Source organism: Plasmodium inui (genome assembly GCF_000524495.1).
Source record: "Plasmodium inui San Antonio 1 unplaced genomic scaffold supercont1.35, whole genome shotgun sequence".
Classification (NCBI taxonomy): Eukaryota; Apicomplexa; class Aconoidasida; order Haemosporida; family Plasmodiidae; genus Plasmodium; species Plasmodium inui.
In genome coordinates, this window is record NW_008481869.1 from 29,367 (window position 1) to 43,378 (window position 14,012).

At 45.5% G+C, this 14,012-nt stretch overlaps 3 protein-coding genes across 3 annotated transcripts; 2 read left to right on the forward strand and 1 right to left on the reverse strand.

Moving 5' to 3' along the window:
* Nucleotides 1-1,075: 1,075 nt before the first annotated feature.
* Nucleotides 1,076-3,613, forward strand: C922_05036 (hypothetical protein; the record flags this gene model as incomplete). The annotated part of the gene is made up of 1 exon (XM_008820609.1): nucleotides 1,076-3,613. One exon carries the CDS (start codon nucleotides 1,076-1,078, stop codon nucleotides 3,611-3,613), a length of 2,538 nt encoding a protein of 845 aa, XP_008818831.1.
* Nucleotides 3,614-4,776: 1,163 nt separating this feature from the next.
* On the reverse strand, nucleotides 4,777-9,963 carry C922_05037 (hypothetical protein; the record flags this gene model as incomplete). Its single annotated transcript, XM_008820610.1, has 5 exons — nucleotides 4,777-4,924; nucleotides 5,039-7,000; nucleotides 7,070-7,298; nucleotides 7,347-8,600; nucleotides 8,817-9,963. The coding sequence occupies 5 exons, from the start codon at nucleotides 9,961-9,963 to the stop codon at nucleotides 4,777-4,779; spliced, it is 4,740 nt and encodes a 1,579-aa protein (XP_008818832.1).
* A 2,876-nt stretch (nucleotides 9,964-12,839) lies between these two features.
* Nucleotides 12,840-13,214, forward strand: C922_05038 (hypothetical protein; the record flags this gene model as incomplete). Its single annotated transcript, XM_008820611.1, has 1 exon — nucleotides 12,840-13,214. One exon carries the CDS (start codon nucleotides 12,840-12,842, stop codon nucleotides 13,212-13,214), a length of 375 nt encoding a protein of 124 aa, XP_008818833.1.
* Between the last annotated feature and the right edge of the window lie 798 nt (nucleotides 13,215-14,012).

Consider the following 14,012-nt stretch of genomic DNA (forward strand, 5'->3'; position numbering starts at 1 on the left):
ATAGTGCCCATCTTAGATGTGAGGCTGCACAAGAAGGCACTGCATACGCCCCACGCGGGTTAGAAAAGCGCTAAGCAGTATAAATAGAGCACTTCGCATATATTATGTAAATATATCTATATTATATGTAAGTATATATATGCATGTGGCTTCCACAGCAAGCACAGAAGAAACACGTTACCAAGCAGGAGCAGGTAGGGTCGAAATTTCGATGCGCAGTTTTCTTAAAAAATATAGGCGTGAAGGTTACGCGGTGAGAAGAAAATAAAATGAGCAGCATATGGGAGAAGAGACTTCAGGATCTAAGAACGCATAAGTACAGCAGAGTAAGGAACGCACAATTTACAAAAAAAAAAAAAAAAAAAACGGAGAAGGAAAAGGAGAAAGATCCTTAACGAAATGCCTTTTACCCCCCGTCTTGTGCGCCAGAAAAAAAAAAAAAAGTGGAAAAGGTAAATAAAAAACATACAAGTGTAACCCATACAAAAAAAAAGCACGCCTTTATAATATATCTTCCTTTTTGTTGTTTTTTTTTATTAATATTTTTATAACAACGGAAAGTATGAAAAAAAATTAAAAGTAAAAAAAAAAATAAAAAAAAAAAGAAGCATGAAAAGGAGAAGCGGCAAAATAGGAAGCGGCAAATAGGAAGCGGCAAATAGGAAGCCACAAAGAAGAAGCGACAAAGAAGAAGCGACCAAGAAGAAGCGACAAAGAAGAAGCGACAAAGAAGAAGCGACAAAGAAGAAGCCACAAAGAAGAAGCGACAAAGGAAGGAAGATTCTTCTAACATTTGCAACGCCCATGTACGAGAATAATTACACGAAAGAGTACAAGCTTACGGAGGGTATAGCTCACAGGAGCTGTACATATAATTAGATACCCTTTTTGTACACTTTGGGGGAGGATACATCCCCTGTGTCGAAAACGCAGCTGTGCATAAGCAAATGTAGTGGCAATTCGTGAAGAGCGACAAACAGGTGTTTTCAACTACGTTCGTGGGGGCCACCATCACTGCATGCTGGCGACGGGAGAAAAAAAAAAAAAAAAAAATCCATTCCGACCAGACAACAAAATGAAGACCCGAAAATTGTGCATAAACGAGTGCATACCGTACGTGCAGAAGTACGAGTGGGGAAAAGGTAAAGACGGGATGGTTTACGACGTTATGAAGAATATAGTGAAGGAGAATTACGATTTGGTGAAAAAGGACATTGATAAGCTGGAATACATAAAGGAGTATATACCGAATGGTGAAGAGGAGCAGAAGAAGAGAAAGAAGAAAAACGAGGCGTCGGCAGCGGCGGACAAAATGGGCAACGGGGTGAATACTACCCCCGAGAATGTTTCACCAGAGTATAAGAGCAAGCAAAAGGAACAAGACAGCAACAACGGTAATGGTGAAGTCAAAACGAATGATGCATCGGAGCCAAAGTACGCAGAGCTCTGGATAGGAAACCATGAAAAGGGTCCAAACTTAGTACTGTACAAGAATAATTTTATAAAAATCGAAAAGTTCTTACAAATATATGAAACGAAGAAAAAAAAAAAAGGGAAAATTGCAAAATATTTTTACAAAAAAATTGAAGATAAGAAAAATAAGAATAATGATAAAAAGAATTCAACCAAGTCCGAAGATGTCAATAGCATTCGGAGCAAAGAAACTGATGTCAAGAGATACTCTGACATTGAATTTTCCTCACTGAAGAATTATTCCTTGTACGAAAAGTACGACATTGTAAAGGAAGACGTTGATAAGAATACGCTCTTTCCTTATCTGTTTAAGCTTCTGTCCATTTCGAAGCCACTCAGCATACAGATTCACCCGAACGAAGTGCAGACCCTGTATCTGAATACACTGAACCCAAACCTTTACAAGGACAAAGTATTCAAAACGGAGATGTGCGTCTGTATTAATGCCATGAGTTTGCTATGCGGCTTCATGAATATCTTTAAAATTGCCTTTTTGGTGACTACCCTGCGGGAGCTCTACGATTTTTTCCTCAAGAGGGAGAAGCCGGGTGGGGGGAGCGGCGAAACTGGCAGTATTAACTCCATTGGCGAACCTGTGGAGGGCAGCCCCACGGTGAAACAGCCCAGAGACATCTTTCGTCTCTTCGACCTCTTCCATACGCAGAAGGACGAGCACGTGGAGGATCTCATGAAGATGCTGGCGCGCATTTACGTGTATATAATTAGCTACTCCCTGAAGAGGGGGACCAGACAAGCCTACGACGTCATATCGGTGATCGATAACTACGCCGAGTGCATCCAGAAATACGTATTCGATGAAGGGTTCTTTGAAGGGTTCTACAAAAATGAGAACTTTTTGGAGCAGAACCTGAACTTGGGAAATTTGATAAAGGTGGAGAAGGAGAAGCTGCAGAACTGCGGCGGTGGTCGGAGGGGGGCGACGGGGATGAACCGGTCGGATGTTGAGGACGACGAGGAGGAAGCGCTCGAGGAGGAGCTGGAGGTGGACGTCAAGGGGGGGGTAGAAGGGGGCAGTAGGGCGGAGTTAGACGGAGATGGGACGGTTTCTGCTTCAGTTTCGACCTCGATGACGGCCTCGGTGGCAGTCTCCCGAGACGGGCCCGAGGTGAGGGGCGCTGTGGAGACAGGAAGCAACACCGAGGCCCAGAGCGCGCACCAACAGGTGAAGAAGAAAAACAGGGGAGTGCCACTGGATGCGGTAGGGACGGCAACGGAGGGTGAGGGGTCGGTACGCTCGGACAAGAAGCAGGACCTGCAGTGCGCAGCCAAGCTAGTGAGCAGGAAAAAAATAAAATCGTTTTATGAGCATGTTTTCAAGTACCTGACGTATAGAACGATGTTAGTAGAGAGTGAAGTACTGAATAAGTGTCTTAATGAGATGGAGACGAGAAATGAAAAATATAAGTCCTATCTGAAGGAAAAGGAATTGTCCAAAAAAACCCCAGAGGAAATTTATACCGATGTGTGTAGGAAAAAAAACTACACAGATGTTCAGTCAGATACGGAGAGTTTCATTATAAGTAACATTTTTGATATCTTTTACAACGTTTCAAAATTCTACCCGAATGATGGAGGAAGAATCTTTGTATTCATTTTACAACAACTGAATTTGAAAGATGGAGATGTGGTGTATATCAGGCCAGGAGTTATCCACTCGTATATATCTGGCCACTGCCTGGAGTGTATGACAAATTCGGATTTGGTCATCCGAGGAGGACTTACCAACAAAGAGATGGATAAACTGAACTTTATCAAGTATGTGAATTATAGAAGCAACTTCCCCATCATTCTTGAGAAGGAATTCATTAACTATAATATCATATCTTATAGTTACTACAAGCTGAAGCATTTTCGAATTTTATTTTTGACGGTTCGACCAGGAGAGAGTGTCACTTTTTTATTTTCTGACGTGAGCTTTACGTCATGTATCGTTTTGTCAAGCAATCGGACTGTTAAGATTAAAGGGAGGAAGAATGACAAGAAGAAGGCCAGCATTAAGGGCATGAAGAAGGGCACTGTTTTTTTCATTGCGCCCAGCATCCTGGTGACGTTGGCGAACTTTTACGCGTCGGAGGCGGATGGTGACAAGGAGCTCGTGCTGTACTGCGCCACGTCTTGAGGAGGAGAAGCCGTTCCGCTGGTTGGAAGTTGGTCAGGTTCGCAATTCGTCCGGTTCGCAATTCGTCCGGTTCGCAATTCGTCCGGTTCGCAATTCGTCCGGTTAGCGGTTCGCCCGGTCGGCAGTTCGCCCGATGGAGCGGTCACAACCGACTGCGGCAGCGGGGCGTCTCTTCCCCCGGGTCCCCCTTTTTTGGTCCCAAATACGCGATGTGTGCACGCACAGGTAGGTCCTTACAGATGGGTATTATACCAACACATGTAGGTTACCCATACAGATGTACTTACACACATGTGTGCACACACCATGGTGTCTCTTTTTCCCCAGCCCTTTCTTCTTCTCATGGCTTCACGGCGCACCCTTCGATTGGGGAACCATGCGTGTTCTGGATGGCGCCGCGTAGGGGTGACGAATGAAGCTATATGTGTCCTGCGTGGGTGGCCGGACCGGCTGCCACGTGGGAATTTCACTGATCTCGTAATTTCGTATCATATCCCCCCGAAAAAATGGCAAATTTTCAAAAATAAATTTTATCACATCCTATTTTAATCATTCTTGCTTATTTTTCATGATGTTGCTTCTTTTTTGTTTCCATTTCAATGTCATTACGTTTGTTTTTTTTCTTTCTTTTTTTTTTTTCCGTTTCAATGTCACTGCGTTTGTTTTTTTTTTCACCTCTTTGCATATTTGAAGCGAAACTTCAACTTCGTTCATACCGCTTTTGTCCAATTTTGAAATTTCTTTAAAAAGTGCAATGGAGTTGGGACGGTCGTGGCAAATTGGGAAGGCGCCAGCCGAGGCTGCTTCGAAGTTTTGGACGCGCCAGTTGCCTTTCCACGGCGAGCTCAAAATGAAGTGAGATGGAGAACATACAGGTGGGGACATATACATATATATGTATCTATGCCCCTGTGTGTATCGTTGTGTACCTTCAAATATGCGCAGTGTGGAGAGGGGACCTCAAACGACGAACTTTCCAACCACGCACATTAGCATAGTAGGCATCCATATTGACAAAAAAAAAAAAAAAAAACAACACACAGGTGTAAGTACGTACGTGTCTGTCCCTTTCCGCATAGGTATCTGTAGGGGGGATGAGGTGACCCTATCTGTTTGGCCCCTCCATCTGAGCGATAAAAAAAAAGGAATACTTGGGGGACTATTCACACAGAGGAGTCTTCCACTTTGGCCTTCGTAGCCTCCATACTGTGACTCTTCAAAAAAAGCAAATTGAGGGTCTGGACGTGTCTGTCCGATTTCCAGTCGACGACATTCTTCATGTAGAGGAGCATCTTCTTCATTTGCTTGCGCCTGTTGTGGGGAGGGAAGAAGCGGCGGTGTGGATAAGCAGATGATGAAGATGACACTTCGAGGAAGGCGACCAGGCCGCTTTCGACGCTGCCACCGACGCGCGATTTGCCCTACTTCAAGCTGATATCCTTGGGGGAGAACCACGGGATGGGCTTTCCCATACATGGCCTCGAGTGGCAACCCCCGGCATCGCGCCTGTGGTTGTGAAGGCTGATGCGAAAGCGGTTATCGGCAGGGCTGCTCTTCCCCTGCTCCCAACACGACTTGATCAGCTCACTTTCGACCAGGTGCTTGTTCAGACACAAATGCAGAACGAACTGGATGATGTAAATGCCGCAATCGTAAGTGTTGGTTTGCTTGGGGATAACGTTCGGGTATACGAATTTGAAGAAAATCCGCGGGGGGGGGGAAGTGGTAGCGTTCGCGGTAGAGTTGGCGGTAACGTTCGTGGTATTGTTTACGGTAGCGGTGGGGGCTGCCCCTACTTCCCCTGGTGTTGTGGCTAGCCCTGGTGTCGCTGCCCTCTCCGTGGGAATTGCGTAGTCCCGCTGCAGCATGTGCTCCAGGTACTTCTTCAACTTGTGCAGAATTTTATTTCCCCTGATGGAGGGGAAGAGCGAGTCGAGGTAAATCATGTAGGCCACTTTAACGTTTTCATTTTTCTGTTGATCCTTCGCTTTGCTTGAAGTGTCGTTGAAGGTTCTGGTAGAACCCGTTTTATCTGTGTCCGTCAAAAGAATCGTCATGTTTTCCTGTGGGGGGATTGCCACTGTGTGATGATCACCATAATCACTGGAACTTTTTTCATTCTTGCAGGAGGGTCCTTGTTTCTTCTCATGAGGATGATCCGGATTGTCTTCTCCTTGAAGATAATTGCTCAAAAGAGCGGTGTGATTCTTTGGCAGACTCGATTTGGAGAGGGCGTCCCCCGTTTTGGAAAAGTACGACTCGAAGGATGTGCTCCTAAACGTTGCATGTAGATGGTCCGGGTGTGTGTTTTTTCCCCTGGGTTGGCTGCACTCACTGGGCGTGCTGCTCTTGGGGGAGTTTTTCTTTTCTTCTCCTTCTACTGCTTCTCTTTCTTGTTCTTCTTCTGCTTGTTCTCCTCCCTGTTGTTCCTCTTCTCCCCCGCCCTGCTTGTCGTTAAAGGGGAAGTACAGCAACACGAGGGACCAGTGCGTGTTGCTGATGTTGATGGGAACAAACACGTAGGTATATTCGTAGACCTTCTTATCGAGCTTCTGAATCCACCTGTTTGTGTTCATATACGCCTTGCAGGAATCTTCATACAATTCGATTTTTTTATAAAAGAAGGTGTTGAAAATGTAGATGTCGTCTTTCTTCCTCTTGTGATTTTTTAGAACAAAGGAATGGATATAGTTGTGAAAAAAATCGATAATCGAATCATCAATATATTTAAATTTGTCCAGACGGAAGAGATTGTGTCGGTCCATTTTGTATGTGTTGATCTTCCAAGCGTTGTTAACGTCTTCCGTTTTTTTGTTGATATACATTTTGAGCAGTTGGGTGTCGACTATTTTCTCCTTCCGCATGAACTGAAGTTTGGTCTTTTCGATTTTGGAGAAATTTAAGAATGTCGTTATGTAGAAGTTTAGCTTGCTGGTGTATTTGAAGTGCCTCGTAAAATTGCAACATATGACTTTGATGATGTCGAAGAGGCTTCTCACTTTGTACTTGAAGAAGAGCGCCTCTTGGTCGTCCTGTCTGTCTCGGCGGTGTTGGCCCTTTTGGCCTTCTTGGCCTTCTTGGCCATCCTGGCCGCTGCCACCTTCGCCACCTTCGTTGCGCACGCTGTTCTGGGTGGTCTCCTCTGGTCTTTCCCCGTCACAGCGAGGGGGGTGGTCATCGGGGCGGTCCCCACTTACGCCACTCCCGCCGCTCCTACCACTCCCACCGCTTCTACCACTCTCACCGCTAACCCCTTCGTGGTCGGCGCGGCAAACATCCCCTTTGAGGCGGCCCTCCCCGTCGGTGCAGTCGACAAAGCTGCCGACAAACCCATCGCACTGCAGCGTTACGGAGCCGTTCATCGCTTCGCTCGCGCTGCTCTGCAGCCTTTGGCCCCCTTGACGTTCACCCTGCAGTTGTTTTCCCCCCTCCCTCGGGAGGATCTCCTCCACGGACTCGCCGCACCGCCTATACCTGGGGTCGGTCTCGGAGAGGTAGCTGACGTTGGAGTTGCCGGAGTCGTTTTGTCCGGAGCCACTCGCAAGGGTGTCGTTCGAATGCTCGTTCGGAATATCGTCCGATGCATCATTTGATGGGTCATTTGACGCCTTGTTTGACGCCTCGTTTGATCCATCATTTGATGCACTGCTTGACGTCCCGTTGGACGTATCGCTCACGTTCACCACTTGGCACCTGCCGACTGCTGCTTCCACCTCGGAGGTACCCATTTCACATTCGCCATTTCGGACCTCAGGAAAGGTATCATCATCTCCTTCCCTCTCCGACACAAGATGTAGACTTTTTTTCTCTCTATGTTGCATCTCGTTAGCATTTTCCACTTGATCTATTTTTCTTTTCCTGCCCTTTTTGGTATCTTCCTCGTTGTTGTCGGTATCCGGTTCGCCTAATGCTTGAGAGCATTGGTCGAGGTAGGAGTAAGATGAACATATTCTGGAGGAGCGGCTGGTTTCCTGGCAGGTGCTAGCGTCGTCGTGGAGGTAGGCTTTCCCCTTCGAGGTCCCATCGCTGGGGACAAATTGGTTGTCTTCATCGTGAAAAGTGGAATGAACAGCAGTGTGGTGGTATAAAACTGGCTCAACAGAGGCATCCGATTCGCGTACAGCAGGATCAACCTCCGCAGCATCTTCGTTTTGGTTTCCCATGTTTATCTCCTCCCCCTGGCATGACATTTTGTCCTCCACTGAGACATGTTCATGCTGGAGGTCGCCAGCCTGTCTGGTCTTCACGGCGTCATCTTCTAACTTAAACGTGAATATTAATTTGTTGTCTCTCCCCTTTAGTTTTTCCTTTATAGTGTTCTCACTCTGGTAGTTCTCGTCTCGATCATTCATGGTTAGTTGAGTTTGGTGTGGTTCCTTGCTGTCGCTTCTTTCCGCCTTGGTTTTGTTCTGTTGACTGGCTCGAGAGTTACCCTTTCGCGTACTACGCGTGGAGTAGGGTTTCCCATTCCAAGTGGTGTCTCCCTTAAGCAAGTGAGATTCTTCCCTACGTGCTTTTCTCTGCTCCCGGTTGGACTTCTTCGTTTTGTAAAAACTGGAGTGCAGGTCGTCCGAATCATGGGTAGACTTGGTGGATCTCAGAATGTTGGCTTTCTTCAACAGTACATATTTTTGTATGACCACTTCTTCATCTTTTGTTAAATTCAAGTTGAGTAGAAGCCACTTAATTTTTAAATGGCTTCGAGTGAACACCGGAAAGCTTTTTTTTTTTTTTTTCTCATTCATGTCGAGTTCGTCTTCTCTTGTGACAACTTGTGTGTCGCTGAAATAGACGTCGTTGCTGTAAATGCTTACGTCACTTTCGTAAGTCTGTAGAAAGCTTTGTGCAACTTGGTCGTGTGTGATTTGCTTGATTTGTGATCCGTAGTTGTTTGTTCGTTTAGCTTTTGCGCACTCCAGTTCGAGGTGCCAGTGCTGGCCGTCGTTCAGGAACCCGTTAATTTCCTTCGTGCAGGTTTCGTCGTTGCCTGATGGGGGAAAAAAAAAAAGAAAAAAAACAGAAAAAAATAAAAAATAAAAATAGTAAATAAAAAATATAAAAGCAGAGCAAAGGAATGCAAAGCAAAACGAAGTGATCACGTGTGTGGCTGTGGAGAAGACCTATCTACTGGAGTATGTATGCTGGCACCCCTGCACCTTGTCTCCCTTCGCTACTAGGCGAGGGTAAGATCTGTTTGCAGTACCTCGATCGAAAGCCGCAAACTGGTTCATGTATATGTTTGCTGGCTCGCGAAAAAGAAGAAAGAGGATTTTAACTTGGCTATCACTTGCATTATCGTTTTCTCCTGAACAGGTCACATTTTTTCCCGCCTCCTCTGTTCTTGCGCAGGAATGATCACTAGGCGGAGTGCCCTTCGGAACGGTATCAACAGTGGATCTGTCCATTTGGGCGTCCCCTTTTTGGGAGGTCTCTTCCAGTGGGGTCCCCTCCTGGGAATGCCCCGCATCGGATACCCTCCTCTCACCTTTGTTAATCTTCTGTTCCAAAATGGTTCTCAAAGAGTTTAACGTTTTATCATCTGGATTATTCAATTTTGTGAATTCGATGTTGGACAAGTCGTAGCTGCAGTGTACGCTATCAAACAGTTTGGTGACAACGATTTTTTTGGTGCCTCTTTCTCTCAAGTTAGGGTTTTCACTCAGCATTGCTGTCGATTTATCTTCCACTTTTATTTTGTACTTCCCTGCTTTGCTATCATCGGCTGGTTCTTCCTTGCAGGACGAGGTGGATTCGTTGATGATGGGGTTATGCTCGTCATTAGGAGGTGAGGGTGCATCGCCTTGTGGCTCATTTTTGACTTTTGCGATGTGCAGAAATGCACTGGCTTTCCTCATCTCCTCTCGATGGACAGGGATGGCGGCTGAAACGGGAGCTGCAGAGGTACCATTGCCTGGGGGTGTCTCTCTCCTCCTGACCTTCCTAGACTCCACCTCGTATATATAAATCTCGTTGCTCCTTTTGTGGAGACACAGATACAGCTTGATCCTCTTTTTGCTGTAAAAGTGGTGGAGGTACTTGTTCTGCCCAGATCTGCTCCCACGGGTGCTCGGATAGTAAGTCATAATTTTGGAGTTTCCACCGATGTATGAAATGAGCTCTACTATAATAAAGTTGTCCGTGTCTTGTTCAATTTGTTCGTTGTTGTCATCGGAGGAGAGGATTTCGCACAGTTCGTCTGTGCAGTGTTTGGTTTTCTTTCGTGCGTCCCTCTTCTTCTCCTCTTCCTGCTTCTGAATCTGCTTTTCCTTCTTGTCCTTCCCGTTCGAGCTGCAGTTGCCCGTGTCTCTCGGTTCGTTTTTCTCGTTGCTTTCCCGCTCCGCGCTTTTCATATTGCGCGCCCAGCGGAGTGCACTCCTCATCGCTGCCAAGTCCAGGTACTAGTGCGCAATGTCCTCCTTGTTTGATTTATCTCGTGTGCTCGATTAGCTCGGATGTCCCTCCTTTGTGCACATTTCAGTGTGGGAATGAGAGGAAGTTTCTTTGTGGGTCTCCGAAAAGGTGTAGCACTTGGTAGCTGCAACTCCCTTGGAATGACCCAACGGCGCTGTTGCAAGAGGGGCGCCAAAGGTGGAGTAGAACAGCGAAGGCGCTAGATAAATTAGTGCAAAAATAAAAAACAGATGTGTCAAAAAAGAAGGGGTGGAAAGAAAAAGGTGGGGTCAAAAAGAACGGGAGGTGAAGAAAAAGGGAAGTCAAAAAAAAAGGGAGGTCAAAAAAAAGAGGCGTCAACAAAAGGATTTCTAAAAAAACAGATACCATAAAGTGGTCAACATTTGGACCGAAAGGAGTGTGAAACAAATGAGCCCTCATCCTTTGGCGCACGGACATGAAGGGTCCTTGTTCATTGCTCCAACGGACGTGCACACCTTGGCATTACATGGACATGGAAAATTAAAAAAGTTTAGCATTTCGCATATATCCACTCCTTGTACGGATTGAAAAATGCTTCTCATGGGTAGCATGCGACGTGCTGAATGAGGAGCAACACAATGTGATTTGTCCCCACCGTTTGCAGCAATAGAATTGGGGTTCTCAGCCGTTTTGCAGGAGTTTACCTCCCTCTGTTCCTTTCTTGAGAGGAAGACAAATTGGGGGGTGCCTCCATGCTTACCCATACAAACGTATGAACAGGTACATGGTCGCACGCGCAAGGATACATACACGTGTGGGAACGTACGAACATATGCGGATGTGAATGTGCCCTCCCCCCCCCTTTTACGTTGCAGCGAGAGAGTGTGTTCTTAGTGAAGGAATGCAGATCTCAGGGGAGTCATACACGCCCCATGTTTATATAAAGACGCTTTTCACGCTCCTAGTGCAGCTTCATACACAGGCATAGGTTGGTACACGTGGGGGGGGCAGAAAAAAAAAAATTCCGTTTTGAGAGGATTTCAACACATGTGCTACGTTATCTGCTAATCGGAATGAAGGAGAAAATTTTTGCTTCAAATGTGTAGAGTGTGACAGGTGTAGAGGAGGTGGCAGAGGTAGTGGTAAAGGTAGTGGTAGAGGTAGTGGTAGAGGTAGCGGTAGAGGCTGCTCCTTTCTGTTTCTTCTCCAAGTGGACACGAATTAGGTTAACATGTAAGCATTTTCGTAGTAGGCAAGTTAACCATGCAAATGATTATGCTCACGTATGCACAGGGAAAAAGGGAAAAAAAAAAATATGAACTGTTCATACACTTGTAATAAGGTTAAAATTGAAAAGTAAATTTTTACATTTTTTTAATCGCACGAATTAGGAAATAATTCACTTTTTTTTATTTTTCTTTTTCTTCTGTTTCATAACTGCCTTGTCTAGCGGAAGTTACGAAAAAGGAAATTCCCAAAAAATGAGCTATCTGAAGATGTACACATCGCGTAGCTTGGCTTATTTGGGAGGAGTGGTAAAGTAAAAGTTGAGAAAACGTTACTGTGAACACATCACTACCGGTAAACCATGCTCGTGCATGTGGAGCGAACGTGAAAGTGTAACGAGTATACTTAGAGATGTGCGATGAAGGGCCGCGTATGCAAAACATAAGAAAAAGAGCTTTACGTAGGTACGGCATTGATGTGTTGACGCGTGGGAATGTCGACGTATTCATGTTTACGTAAATGAAGTTTTCCTCTTTTTTAGCTCGCTCGGTCACATCATAGAGGGAAACGCAACGCAGCGATCTCTTAAAAGGAGGATAAGGTGAAGCATTTAAACGGAGAAGCGTTCCTCAACCGGTTAACAAACTGAACAACACGTTTTAACTTTTTTTTTTTCCTAAAAAAACGCTATGGGTATGTGCTATACTGGGGAAGAAGTACAATAGCGCGAATCGGCTGAAAGAAAAGAGGTCGCCAATATACACAGTACATTTTCTCAGCCTACACCCTAAAAAGGTGCACCTGCCTTTAAAAAAAAAAAACAAACAAGAAACAAACAAAGAAAAAACAAAAAGCACACATTCTATAGTCATCTGCTAGATATACGTCATTCCAGGCAAGTGAACAAAAATTGTATGTTTCATTTTTTTTATTTTTTTCCCTCAAGTGGCAAAAAACACGCAGGAGTAGAATAAACGTATGGTTGGGCGGCCAACTTGGACTCACATATAGGTACTCAATACCGCTCAACTGATGGAGAAAATATATGTACAGTAAAAGGCGTCAATGGCTTAATCGCTTAAGCGGAGTGATCTTATTCCCCACTCAGAAGAGCAAGCGCTTGCTTCATCCGCGTGTTCACCAAATCCACTGACGTTGAAGTCGAATTTAACTTCTGGAGTGGTCAGAGAAGTGCACAGGGAAGGCGCAGAATAATTGAGGCCTTTTTTTTATTTCTTGCGAACGGAAGAAACACACAGTTCACACAGGGAGGCAGCGGGCAGAGCCACAAAATAGAGGTTATAGTTCGATCCTCTTGGTAGAGCCCCAAAGCAGACTCGCGCCAGCGCAGAAAAGATCAGAGCGAGATTTTCACCACTTCTAATCGCACCGCACCTCAGGTAAGGTTACGGTTACACGGGACCCTGTGTTGGTATTTTGCCGAGCTAGACCAACAAATGGGCCCCACCGCAAGTGGGACCTCCATGAGTATGCGCATTTGAGAAGAAATCCATACGTTCGTGTAGGCAACACGGCAGAGGGAATTGGAAGAGGGCTATCTCGCTTCCACCCCAGTATGTCATACTTGCAACACGTGGTGTTCTTTTCCCGCTTTTATGCAGCCCTAATGGACATCAACCTCGAAGAGCGAGCATACACCTCCCCGCTGATGCGGTACATATATCAGAAAAATGAGCCCGCGAAGAAAAGCAACGGTGAGGAAAAGAGTTACGGATTTACACCATTCAGCATACGACTAGGAAGTCTTCCAATAAAAAATGCCAGCGACAACAAATATATTTCAAATATGAACTCATTAAACATCGTGAACATGCTTCCTTTGTCTTTATTCTCCAACTATAATAGCAACAATATGAGCTCAACGGACATTTTATTTTTGCCTAAGTTCTCTACATTCCTCTTTTTCACCATCCCCATTTTTGTGATGCTTCCGAATTTGACACTGTATACGAAGCACTGGTTTTTCTTCGCCCCGAAGTAGGCGGGTGCGCGATCGGAGGTATAGTACGAGCCGAGGCACTCATGCGCGGACGCAGTTGGATATTTCCCTAACCGCTCCGCATCCCCCGTTTTGTCGTTAACCATACGGGAAGAGCAAACTGGTCTGGTGTCGCCTCTTTCCAGGCGATGGCCGCCGCCCAAAATATGTTCTTTGTACCACCCCCTTTTTTTTTTTAAGATTTTTCCCGTTGGTGCTTCGTCAGTCTGTGGGGCAGCAGAAGGGGTGATTTTTTTTTTTCTTTTTTCTTTTTTATCAAGTGTAAATTTTTATAATTTTAGACGCGTTGGAAAGGGTTAATGTAACCTTTGGGAGAATCGAACGTGGTTGCCGTAGACGGGGTGTATCCGCACAGTTGATTACCAGCGCGGGATGACTACTCCCCGTTTCTGTTCGTCCGTCCGTTCGCCGGTTCGTTCCTCTTTGTGTGGAAAAAAAAGTGCCGCGCAGTTTTATTCCTGCAGATGAGGAGATACGCTCCATGGGAGGGTCTTCCTTTACGGAGGAAAAAAGGGAAGAAGCAAATTTGTTCCTTCGCCGTCCTGAGCAAAGTTGGAGGCGGAGAAGGCACAAGTTAATCATAGAAAAAAGGAGGACATTACGTCGAAGTGGAAATCGTCACATGTACCGTGATGGGAAGAAAAAAATAAATAAAATAAAAAAATGCCTCCCCTTTTCTTGGAAACCCCTTTGCGTATGTTCCAACGTAATGCGTATTTTTTTACTTTCTGGAAAAAGGCAGCTTGCAAAGCTTTTTCGTGATGCCGTTAGGGCATCAAA